Source organism: Sphaeramia orbicularis, chromosome 5 (genome assembly GCF_902148855.1).
Source record: "Sphaeramia orbicularis chromosome 5, fSphaOr1.1, whole genome shotgun sequence".
Classification (NCBI taxonomy): Eukaryota; Metazoa; Chordata; class Actinopteri; order Kurtiformes; family Apogonidae; genus Sphaeramia; species Sphaeramia orbicularis.
This window is the reverse complement of record NC_043961.1, coordinates 17,748,417-17,761,450: the sequence shown is the minus strand read 5'-3', so window position 1 is coordinate 17,761,450 and position 13,034 is coordinate 17,748,417. Positions and strand designations below refer to the sequence as shown.

The following is a 13,034-nucleotide window of genomic DNA, read 5'->3' as shown; positions in this document are numbered from 1 at the left end:
TATTCATGAACATTAGCATTAGCTTGTCTGTGTTAACCGTTAGCGCCACCTTCAGGCCACTTTAGTGCATTTTTGTCGTTTGCTGATAATTATGTCGGTACCCATCTTATGGCATGACTTTCTACGAGAATATTTCTTTTTAGAAATATTTATTTAATCTAATGTTGTTACAAATGTCCACGTGTAAATGAAAAATGATCATATATTTGAAATATCTTTCCATGTTGTTTAAAACAAATAGCATCACGTGTTCAAATTGGCATTTAAGAGGTTAAAATAACGTTATTGAGCAATTGGTGGTTCTGAATAGCTCTGAAGTAACTTATAAGATTAATGCAGAAAAAAACAGAAAATAACTGATATATGATAATTTTATAGCTGTTGTTTGTGCAGATTTATTTTTGGCTACCAGTGGGGGGTAAATTAGAGGAACACATGACGGTTTATCTGTTTATCTATTTATCTGTTTTTTGCTGTGGTTTTCTACAGGACAGAATATCAAACTGCTCATTTTGGCATCTTAATACCTGACAAACTGCACTAGCAATATTATTTCAAAGAATCTAAAATCGCTCAGTCTCAAGAAGCTTTTGCAATTCACACTGATTTATCTGTGTGTATTTTTATTTTCTTTTACATGGATCGTATTCTTTCATCAATAATATTTGATTCTGTAAAGATACATATAAGAGGTAAATGAAAAACTAAATGCGCCTTGTGTGAATATCTGTACTTGTAATTCAGTGTTGGATTGTAAATTATATTGTTGTCGATTCTTGTTCCTCATCCTCCTCTGAAGGCCTCAGCATGTTCCTGTTTCACACACTTGTTCACCTTCAGGAGGACTCTTGTCAGTTTGTGGCTGGTTTTGTGTGTGTCTGCAATGTTTGTAGCGTGTGATCATGGATGTAGAACTCAGTGTGACATGTTTAATTTGACCTGCACATGGACACACATGTTAAATCCCTGTGATAAACAGAGTGTGTAAGTATATAGGCCTAAGTGGGTTTATATATGACGACCTCGTTATGAAACATTGAGGACATCCATCACTCATCAACCCTCTGGCAAAGGGAGGAAGTCCTCAAGGTTTTTTATTACCCTTTGAAACCCTTATGTCCACTTATAATAACATAGAAAAGAGTAGTTTCATTATAATGTGTTTTATCACAGAACAACACCGGATATCGGTAATGTTCTGCAGTAACACAATGGCCTTGTAAAGTAAAATGACACAAAAGATGCAATGAAACACAAAATTATGTTTAAGATACAACAAATAGATGTAAGAGACACAAGATAAAAATGAAATTAAAGATGCAATAACATGATAAAGTTAAGAGCTCAGCAAATGGAAACCAACGTAAGACACAACAAAATAAAAAGACACAAACTGGCAACTCTGTAGAAGATGAAACAAAATGAAAATGTTAAAGAACACTACAAATTAAAAATATAAAAGCTGTAACAAACTAAAAACCTGAAATGACGCTACAAAATGAAAATATTGCTGAACACAACAAAAGTAAAACAATGTGGGAAAAAAAGCCCAAAAATGAAAACAGCGTAGATGCAAAAAATCAAAAATGTTAAAAAGTACCAAAAAAATTTGAATGTGAAGAACCCGACAAAATGAAAACAAAGTAAAAGATGCAATGAAAATAAAAGTGTAAAAGATGCAACAACCTGAAAACATTGTAGAAGATGCAACCAAATGAATGTGTTAACCCAAGAAACTAACAACAATGGAAAAGACATAATGAGACAAGAATCTGAAAATAACTTGTGTCCGGTTGTTTTTTTGTTTGTTTATATACCAAACCAAAATGTCACTCGGGCCTTTTCAGGAATTTTATCGCAAAGTGCTTTGTGGGAATGGAAGTTCTACGCAGCCGCAACAAACATGGAGACAACAAGCAATGAAACCATGTCCACTACTCAGAATAAATGGAAAGAATCACATTAAGTCAATTGTCATCTTATAATACTGGGTATGTGATGGTGAAAAGCAATACTTAGACATCAGTGTCATTGCGTTTTCAGAATATGTCATTATGTCGGCTTATCATACACGCCTCACAAGCATACAGGGTATGGTCTGGCCCTCATCGCTCACGCCTTACAGTACGTGTATGATAAGCAAACAGACTGCTTGTGATGGAGTCATCTTCAAAGTTGTTCACTGTGAGGGAAGTGATTTAGGTGCGTAAGCACAGAAACACTAATGGATTAGTGATAATTACGCTATCACTGGGGTTGGACACATCTGAAGAAAAATTAGTGATGAAAGTAATACGCTGCGTTAAAGGTCTGAAACCCTCTGATGCTGTGGTTTGGTCGATGCTGCATCTATCGTGTATTATTGATGGACTGCAGGTGTTGACGGCTCTGATAAGCTCATTATATACGATGAGCTGCTGCAGAACAGTTCTAGGTATGGGCCACAGAGGCTGGTGGAGGATTATTATCATCAGTTTAAACCAAGGATGTCAAAGTCATTATAGTTCAGGTCCACATTCAACCCAGTGGGATCTGAAAGCAAGAAAATAATAGGTATAATAACTTAGAAATAGAAACTCCACATTTTGGTCAGAGTTTTTAGTGTGAAAAAAGTAAAATACATTATGAAAATATGAATAACGTCTGGGCCGGATTAGACCCTTTGGTGGCTGGATTTAGACAGTAAGACACAGAGAGAGATGACCACAAACACATCATCCTCTGGTTCAGTACAACACAGAACACTGGCATGATTGCTTTCAGGGATCTAGATCTGATGAACTCATGACAGTAGATTAACTTATATTAAGGAACTGAACCAGAAGAAATGAAACGGAAAAGAAACGACACAAACAACAAAAGGAAAAGTTCACTCAGACTCCGAAACTAGTGACATTTGTTTAATCTGTTTATGTTGGAGTTTCAGCTTTTACACAGATTTAACACGAGTCGTATCAAACAAACGTCGGTACCATGAACCTCATAATGACTGAAACAGACATTTATTAAGGTTGAATCATTTTGTTCATTTTTGTTAATTTTACTGATTTTTAAAAAAATAATAATTTTGTTCATTTTTAAAAATTATGTTGATCCTTTTTAAATGATTTTATTATTTATTAATTTTTGTTGTTTTGTTTCTCTGTTCTCCTCAATTCACACCTGTTTTATGAGACATTTGAATTCTTTATAAGCATTGTTGTTGATTATTTGGTTAATTTTTCTTCATTTTATTAATCATTTTGTTCATTTCATTGATTGTGTTGTTCATATTACTGATCATTTTAATAATTTTGTTTATGTTTGATTATTTTGTTGATTTCTTTTGATTATTTTGTTGATTTAAGTTGATTTTATTCTTTTTTTCAGTTTTAATATAACTATCTATATGTAATATAATGCTTGCCCTGAATAAAAAATAAAACCAAACAGTGAATTTAGATTAGAGGTCAGTTATAAAATCATTTGTTAAATTATCTCGATGAATATGATGAAGTCAAACCTCTGTGGCTAATTTGATCTGATTAAAGTCTGAGGACTTTGTCCATTATCTGACTAACTGAATCACCCAGGACTATAAACAGACTTCTGTCGCCCCCTGCTGCTGTGAAGGAGAATTACAATGAAAACCATCAACACAAACTGGAAACATTCTTTCAAAAGTCAGGTTTTTTTTTTTTTTTTCGTTTTTAATTATTCTGTGTTCTGTTTTTGTTCTTCTTTGTTTCATTACTTTTCTTATTTTATTGATTATTATATTTTCATTCATTTTCATTCCTAATTTTATAGACAATTGCTTATTGATTATTTTATTCATTTTGTTAATACTGTCTCGACTGTTTTTTTCCTTTTGTCTTCACTTTACTATAGTTTCGTTCAGTTTTTATTTGTTTTTTTTTCTTTTTGACTGTTTTGTTCCTATGTTCTCCTTAGTCCATTTTACATATGACTTGTTTTAACTGTTTAGGGGCTGATCAGTCTTGTGATGAGTGAGTTAAATATTCGTTAGATCTCAGTTTATTAAAGGTATCTTTCATGTATCAGCATTGAGATTAATGCTTTGCTAAAAGGGACAAAAAAAAACCCCACATGTTCATGCAAAATTCAGCAGCTCTGATTCAATCAACGTTTTCATTCAAATACAAAGTTTACAGGGTTTTTTTTTTTTTTTTTACTCTTTTCTTTGTCTTTATTGTGTAACTTTAAATCCTCATCATTTTCTTTCTGTTTTGTTTTTTTTTTTTTTCCAAACCAAATACAACCATCTTCAGAAAAACATGTCCATATTTGGTCTTTTATGACATTTTATCAAACACATTTAAATAAAAACAATCTATGTCATAATCAGTGACATAACTACAACAGAGTAAACTTTTTTCATTGAAACAGCAAAAAAAAAAAACCAAATAATAATAATAATAAAATCTATTAAAAGTTAATCATGAAGTGACAGGTTAATTGTACATGTGCAACCCTAACCCTGATGGACACTAGAGGGGGACAGAGGTCACTGTCAGGGTTAGGTGGAATTCTGTAGTTTGTTTAAAGGAGTGATATTTTGTTTTTTTAAATGGAATTATGCATTTTCAAACATTTACCTGTGGTCTACATAAATTGTAAATGCTATGCTTGGGTCTGAATTCTTCATTAATTCAACTCCACAGATCCATCTTCAACCCTATTTCTGACTAATGACCCCAGAAAGGTCGTTTTGAGCACTGGCCCTTTAAATGCACATGCACCACTTCAGGCCCCGCCCCCTCCAGGTTGTTGACTGTGGTGCTCTGTCCTGTTCAACCAACAACTGAACATTTTGGGTAATCGGCTCGAAGTTTGGACGTATTTTCAGAATGGACTACAACCGCTGCTGCTGATAAACAATTATGTTGTACTCGGAGAAATGTTCGTTGGAAGTCTTGACCTTACATTTGCAAATTTCGTGACATAATCAATTATAGATGTAACAAATTAAGCAAGAATTAAAACAGGTTGTAGAAATTCACTCAATTTTTGCCAAAATGAATATAAAGATAGCTTTGCAGCACCAGGAGGGTTCAAATTCAAACTTTTTGAACTATTAGGGTCCAGATACACGAATAAATGAACCAAAGACCAGGCTAATAAAAGTGGGTTTAGCAAAAATGACCCCTTTAGGGTTTAGTTTGTTGTATTTTTACATTATTTTCCAGATTCATTCAGGCTTTATTTAACTGAATTTTTGCTTAACGATAAATATTCTTCACTTGTTTATGATGCAGTGTTTCAGATGGATTTTTCTTTTTATGTCCTAGTTTTAATGCTGTGTTGTTTTATTATTTATTGTATCAGATATTGAGAATATCTATATAGTAAATTTGATCACAGGGTGATGCCTGATGCCAGCTAAATGATAAAAAACAAACAAACAAACAAACATAAAGTCACAAGTTTATAACAAATGTTTGAAGTAATAAAACTAACAGTGAGAAACAAAATATTAAAAACATTCACAGATGTAAGATTTATGAATTCATGATCAGAAAAAACAGGATGTGAAGTGGATTTGAGTTTTAAATGTGTTTATGTCCATGGTCTCTGTCCCCCATCGGACCAGGAGGCGTGGACCCGGGTCTCTGTCTCCCATCAGACCAGGAGACGAGGACCCGGGTCTCTGTCCCCCATCAGCCCAGCAGACGTGTACCCGGGTCTCTGTCTCCCATCAGACCAGGAGACGAGGACCCGGGTCTCTGTCCCCCATTGGACCAGGAGACGTGGACCAAGGTCTCTGTCCTCCTGACCAGGGGATGTGGACCTGGGTCTCTGTCCCCTGTTGGACTAGGACACATGGACCCAGTGGACCTGGGTCTTAGTGTTTTCTTCTCTAACAGGTGAAGCCCTCAGAGTCCGGACCTGGAGATGTGGACCCGGGTCTCTGTCCCCCCCCAGATCCGTCCTCGGGCTCCACCAGTCCCTGCAGGTACTTGATGTACCGGATGGCGGCCCGCAGAGTCTCCACCTTGCTCAGCCTCTTGTCGGCGCTGTGACCCGGCAGGTGGTCCCGCAGTTTAGCGTAGCCCTGGTTCACGCACTTGACCCGCTGGCGCTCGCGCTCATTCCTCTTCTGGATGAAGGCGGGCTCAAAGGGACACTCGTAGACACTGAAGTGTCCGTGGTGGTGGAAGGGGGGCAGGTAGGGCAGGAGAGGGCCTTTGTAGAACCCTCCCAGATTGGCCCTGTCCACAGGGGGAGGGTACAGGAGGAACGGGACCGGCCCCGACACTGGGTCCGAAGGTTGCGCCGCGCCATGGTCCTCACAGTGTCCGCTGGAGGGCGCCAGACCAAACCTCAGACCACCAGGACCGAAGAATGACGAAGAGAAGGTGGAGCTCATCCTGTGACCCCTGACCTTTGACCTCTGACCTGCTGATCAATACGTGGCCTGAGAGACGACAAAGGGACGGGTCATCATCAGCAGAGTCCTGCAGATCTGAGGAGACCGGGACAGGGTCAAAGACATGGACAGAGACCAGGACCAGGACTGGGACAAGGTCAGAGACAAAGTCAGAGACCAGGACCAGGACTGGGACAAGGTCAGAGACAAAGTCAGAGACCAGGACTAGGACTAGGACAAGGTCAGAGACATGGACTGGGTCAAATCATTTCCGTTCATATTGAAGTGTCATGTCTCATCATTTTGATTCTCTTTTTTGAGTGGAATTTCCTTCTGTTGTTTTGACATATTTCAGATATAAACAAATGTTTGTTCAGTCAATAGAGACATGAGTCATTTCAGTCACTTTCATTTCAGGTCTTTAAAATCGATGATAAAAAAAAATCTAAACTCTTCAGACCCATGTGAGTTAAACATTTAATCAATATGTTAATCAATATATTCTTATCTGTCCAGGCCGTTGGACCCAAGGAGACATGGAATCATCACCTGAACTTTCATCTGAGCCTGTGGACCTGACCCAGACCCCGTGGACCTGATCCGGACCCCTTGGACCTGATCCGGACCCCCTGGACCTGATCCAGACCCTGTGAACCTGATCTGGACCCCGTGGACCTGATCCAGATCCAGGTGGGTCCAGGTGTTGCTGATGCTGTTCTACGCATCGTCTTCACTTCTTTATTTTTCTCACTTTTCTGTTTTACACTAAACTACGTCTGGACACAAATCATCATTGTTGTTGTCACATAGTGTCCAGCTCACACAATCATTAGTTGATGCCTTTACTTGCACTACAGAAGCTGGGAAATATCAATGATGCTGATGAAAAAAAAAAAAAAACCTTTTTATCGTGAAATATTGTCGTGTGACACAACAGCAGCAGAATGTTAATAAAACCATCATTTATCATTGACCATGAATCCCTCATTGCTCTCCACCATGTTGAAAAGGTCAAAGGTTATTTTCGTCTCATGGTCTACATTTTTCCCAGTTCACCAGTGGAAAATATTACTTCAGGGGGCGTTCATGTGCAGTTTTGGAGTTCGTTTACCATAATTCCCATAGCATGTGAAGGCAGCATTCGGCCACAGAGATGTTTCACACTGAACTACATGTTTCTTTAACATCTTTAACAGAAACAATGACTTCCTTTACTTGTAAAATGTCATTTCACACAGCCTGACATCATATGTGTAAATGATAAATATACTCTCTATTGACTGAAGTTTGGTCCCATGAATCACAACAGAATTGAATTCACCTCAACTCGTTTTAATTCAGTTTTAATTAATGTTCTAAAAAATTGTGACACAAACTGATGTGAAGACTCAGTTCATCATCATTACAGTTCAATAAGCCATAAACCCATGATCAGCAGCATTACACACAGAACACAATAATTACACACAAATATTGATAGAAAATTTATAATTATCTGGTAAATTCTGCCTGGACAAAGGATAGTAATAATAACATTATTAGTAGTAATGATAAAAATAGCAATAATAGTAATGATAATTGTAATAATGATGATAATGATAGTAATTATACTAATAATGATAGTAATAATAATAAATATAATAATGATGATGGTGGTGATGGTGATAATAATAATAATAATGATAATAAATATAATAACAATAACAACCTAATTTCATCCAACAAACATGTATGAAATTCACTTTTATATGTTTTTTTTTTTTTCGAAATGATCCTAAAACATCATTATAATAAATGAAAATCATCAGAATCTTAGTGGAAATAAGTAAAAATGAAGCATCACAGGTAGAAAATGACATGTTCACATGTAATCCATAAAAACACATAAACAGAACAATTTCTGAAATGATGTGTCAGGCTTTTCTCATTTTGATTAATTAACATCATTAATCATTAAAAAAAATCATTTGATTTTCTATTTGTTTAATTCTTTGTGGTTCATTTTATCTTACAGTGACTTTACATGTGTATAAAACATGGTACAAAAGAAAACGTATTGATCTGTTGATTAATCAGGTGAATTTCTCTTTAGTTTAAAGTTAAAACTTGTGTAGTTGATAAGTTTAATTTTTGACTCAAAGCTGTGTTTTAAAATGTATTTTTCTTCATTTTAATTTTGATTTAACATGAAATCATGATTTAATCAGGTTTATATGTGTTAAATCTGCATTGAATGTACTAAGATACTTAATAAAATGGAACATGAGCATAAAAATAAATATGAATCCTTAAATAGAGGGGGTAAAAAAATGAATAAATGAAACTAGGAGATAAGAAACAAAGACATTTGATGAAACTTATTTAAGTTGCGTTAAAGTGATTTAATCAGGTTTAGAGTATTTTTGTCTGCCTTTAAATGTGACCATAAAATGGAAACAAATAAATACAAGGAAGATAAAACTTTCAGTGAAGAAAGCAAGATGATTAGATAGTATATAATAATATAAAGATAATATTAAATTAGATTATTAGATAACAGTATTTAGAGAAACTAATTTTAATTAAAAAAAAAAATTCTCATTTTAAAATGACAAAGGTTAACAATTAAACCACACTGAGAAGGAAAAAAAATAATGTTATTTAATAAAAATGAAATCCTTAAGCAAGAGCTTTTGAAATGTCAACTTTAGGTGTTTACTTCAGCGTTATAGAAAAATCATGTTAATATTAGAAACTTAAAATCCTGTAAATGAATGTGAAATGTGAAAAGAAAGTGTTAAAGATAAATTAATCTGTCTTTTAATCGTAGGTAAATATTAATTAATCCTTTGAACATGTTAAGAAAATGTAAAAGTACAAAATAATCAGTGAACATAAAGTTTTAGAGAATTAAACATATAAGCATAAGAATAAAATCTAAAACAATAAATGCTAAAATTACAAACTAAAAACATATAAAAACCGTTAATAAAGACATAGAACTAATTAAAGACATTAACCTGTCCGTTCGTCTGTCTGTTGTCTGTCCGTCGTCCCGTTTCCTCTCCTCTGTCTGATGTGATGAAGAGCTCAATCTTTACCTGCTTTTACACGCTGAAGCTCCACCCCCACAGGTGTGTGACGGACAGTAAACACACCGTGACAGGAAACGTAAATATCCCCCATGAATCTGAGCGTCGGTCGGTCAGCGTCTCGGCCTCGTCTCCACCATCATTTCGTCCCAAAATGAAGACTTTTAACCATGTTTCCGAAGGTTGACATGTTACAGTGTCATGGTGCGTTCGGGGAAACTCGGCTGCTTGGTTTTCATCTCTGTGTCGTTAAACATCAAACATCAAAGATCACGGCAGGAAAAAATGAGTGTTTGCAGTTTCCTCTTCCTAAATCCTGTGTTTCAGGATGAAAGGCGTGAACGCCACACGCCCTTCCTCTGTCAGTCTGTCATCACACGGAACGCACTGATGACTGTTTACATACAGGTAACCTGAGCCCTGAACGCACCGTGCACACCAACGCACCACGCACACGAAGGCACAGAGCACACGAACGCATCAGAAATATGAACACATGAACGCACTGATGACTGTTTACATATAGGTAACCTGAGCCCTGAACACACCGCACACATGAAGGCACAAAGCAGACGAACACACCAAACACGCGAATGCACTAGAAATATGAACACATGAACACACGAACACACTGATGACTTTTTACATACAGGTAACCTGAGCCCTGAACACACCACACACACGAACGCACCACGCACATGAAGGAATCGAGCTCACAAACACACCAAGCAAATGAACACATGACTACACTGATTGTTTACATACAAGTAATCTGACCCCTGAAGGCACCACGTACAAATATGCACTGAGAGCACAATCACACTGAGAATATGAACACATGAACACACTGACAACTGTTTACATATAGGTAACCTAACCTCTGAACGCACCACACACACCAACGCACCAAGGATATTAACACATGAACACTCTAATGATTGTTTACACTCAGCCAACAGCATTAACATATGAACACATGAATAGACTGCATCATCCCTCTGAGCATCTCGGTGTGATTTAATCATGACTGAACTCTATTCATCTGTTCATTGACTCCTCTTCCATTTCATTTACATCATTTCACACTAGTTGAATAAACCAAACGTGGTGTTGGTTTAACACATTCATTCACGGCGACTCCAGTTTGACTCTTCGACCTCAGCTTCCATTTCCACCTGGTTGTAAACTGTGATCTAAGACCAGACTCTTTATCTGGACAATAATCGATCTCACATTTCCATCTGGTGTTTTTAATCCGGTCTCTGAGTAAAACCTGCAGAGACTCATTCAAGCAGGTGTTAAATCAGTGCCGTCTCTTCTGTGTGGGTAAGAGTTGTGTGTATTTTTTGTCTTGTTGTGTCTTTGGTGCTTCTCTATTGTTGTGTTTGTCATGTGATATTCTTCAATGGTTTCATTAAAGCAGGGGTGTCAAACAGGCCAAAACCGGCTTGCCAAAGAGTCCAATCCCTCTCATGGGATGAATTAGTGAAATGCAAAAATTACACTAAAGATATTAACAATCAATGATGTTAAAGTCATTTTAGTTCAGGTTCCACATTCAGACCAATATGATCTGAAGTGGATCAGAACCAGTAAAATAAGAACAGAATAACCTATAAATAATGACAAATACAAAATGATCTCTTTTAGTGAATAAAAGTAAAATTACATGAAAATATTTTCATTTACAAACTACCCTTTTGCAAAAAATGTGAATAACCTGAAATGTCTTAAGAATTCAATACTTAGAATAATTAATCAGTGTAATTGTACCAATATTCTTCCTGTTCTTAAATGTTTTATTTTTAGATCCATTGTGATCCGTAAGTTGTAATGCACATGTGTAAATGATAAACTGAGACAGAATATTGTTAAAATTGCAATTATTTTTCTTCAGGTTGTTCATGGTTGTTCATGTTATTTGCATTTTTTAAAGGATAGTTTGTAAATGTAAACATTTTCATAATGTGATTAAAACATAGAGTTTGGAGTTGACATTGTTTATAGGTTATTATGTTATTTCACTTGAGATCATATTCAGCTGTATGTGGAACCTGAACTAAAATGAGTTTGACACCTGTGCATTAAGGCCTCTTCTTTTCTATGAGGTATTTTTTCATTGGTCTAAGTTGAAATCAGAGGCACAGTGATGTCAAATAAAAATGCATTAAAACAAAAACCTGGTTCTGAAGTATAAAGAGTGGAATCAGGGTAGACACAGATCTATTATTCTATGGACTGTTTGGTTGTGACTCTGGTTCTGGTTCTGGATGTGTTTGTGTTGGGTCAGACCTGGACCCGGACCCGGTCTGTCTTGTACTGTCCTCATAAAGTCTCCCGGCGTGAACAGATCCTGGTGTGGAGTCGCAGACCGTCCCAGAGGAAGTCTTCGTCCTCTTCATCCTAATCTCCAGGTCTCTGCGGGAGGAAGCTCCGACACACACTCCTGTTTGTTGTGGTTTAATGTGTGTGTGCGTTTGTCACATCAAACAGTGGCATGAAAAACCCAGACGTGCACAGACCTGAATCCACTGGATCAGTTCAGTTTGTTCCCAGTTTATTTCAGACCCGGTGGGCGGAGCTTTAGTGCACATGTTTGGCCTTCGTTTAATATGAATTTACCTTTAACATGCGTCTGTTACTTTATCTGATAAATGTCTCATCATGAAGCTCCTCCTGCACCTTTCACTTAAAACACCATAAAATCAGACCTTTTCACATCCTCCACTTCTACGCTTTTTCTGCATTATATCGTGTATTTTCAGTTATGACGACGTTAAACTATATCAGTAACTGTAGAGGCTCAGTCTGCAACTGATTTTTCTTAATTTTTTTGAGTATATTTTATGTTTTCATTCATATTTGTTAGTTTTGGTGAATATTTTGTTAATTTTTGTTACTTTTGATGAATATTTTATTAATTATTTGGTTAATTTTTGTTCATTTTATCGATAATTTTGTTCATTTTTGTTAATTTTGTTGAATCTTTTGCTGATTTTTGCTAGTTTTGTTGAGTATTTTGTTCATTTTTGTTTGTTTAATTTAATTTTTGTATTACTTATTTGGTTCATTTTTGTTCATTTTATTGTTAATCTGGGTAATTTTTATTAGTTTTGTTGAATATTTTGTTTATTTTTGTTAGTTTTGTTGAATATTTTTTAAATTTCTGTTACTTTTGTTGAATATTTTGTTTTTATTTGTTAGTTTTGTTGAATACTTTGTTCATTTTTGGTAATTTTATTGATAATTTGGTTCATTTTTGTTGTTGTGTTGAATATTTTGCTAATTTTTGTTAGTTTTGTAAAATTTTTTTGTATTTCGTTAGTTTTGTTGAATATTTTGTTAAGTTTTTATTAGTCTTGTTGAGTATTTTATTGATTATTCGGTTCATTTTTGGTCATTTTATTGATAATCTTGGTAATTTTCGTTAATTTTGCTGAATATTTTCATAATTTCGGTCACTTTTGTTGAATATTTTGTTATATTTGTTAGTTTTGTTCAATATTTTGTTCATTTTTGTTAGAAATTACCAAAATATTCAACAAAACTGTTACTTTTGTTGAATATTTTGTTCATTTTTGTTGTTTTTTTGA

General features: G+C 35.5%; 1 protein-coding gene across 2 annotated transcripts; it reads right to left on the bottom strand.

The window, feature by feature from the left end:
- Window positions 1-5,118: 5,118 nt before the first annotated feature.
- Window positions 5,119-9,421, bottom strand: LOC115419043 (achaete-scute homolog 5-like). Of its 2 annotated transcripts, none has more exons than XM_030133651.1 (2): window positions 9,370-9,421; window positions 5,119-6,466 (listed from the first exon to the last, which is right to left on the bottom strand). In XM_030133651.1, the coding sequence occupies exon 2, from the start codon at window positions 6,368-6,370 to the stop codon at window positions 5,861-5,863; it is 510 nt and encodes a 169-aa protein (XP_029989511.1). In that variant the 5' UTR covers window positions 6,371-6,466; window positions 9,370-9,421; the 3' UTR covers window positions 5,119-5,860. The 2 variants fall into 2 exon arrangements, with proteins under 2 accessions (XP_029989511.1, XP_029989512.1); XM_030133652.1 differs by having other exon boundaries at window positions 5,119-6,418; window positions 9,370-9,405.
- Window positions 9,422-13,034: the final 3,613 nt, after the last annotated feature.

What these genes read in the sequence shown, in the direction of transcription:
- LOC115419043 (XM_030133651.1), bottom strand. Translation starts at nt 6,370, where the DNA reads ATGAGCTCCACCTTCTCTTCGTCATTCTTCGGTCCTGGTGGTCTGAGG.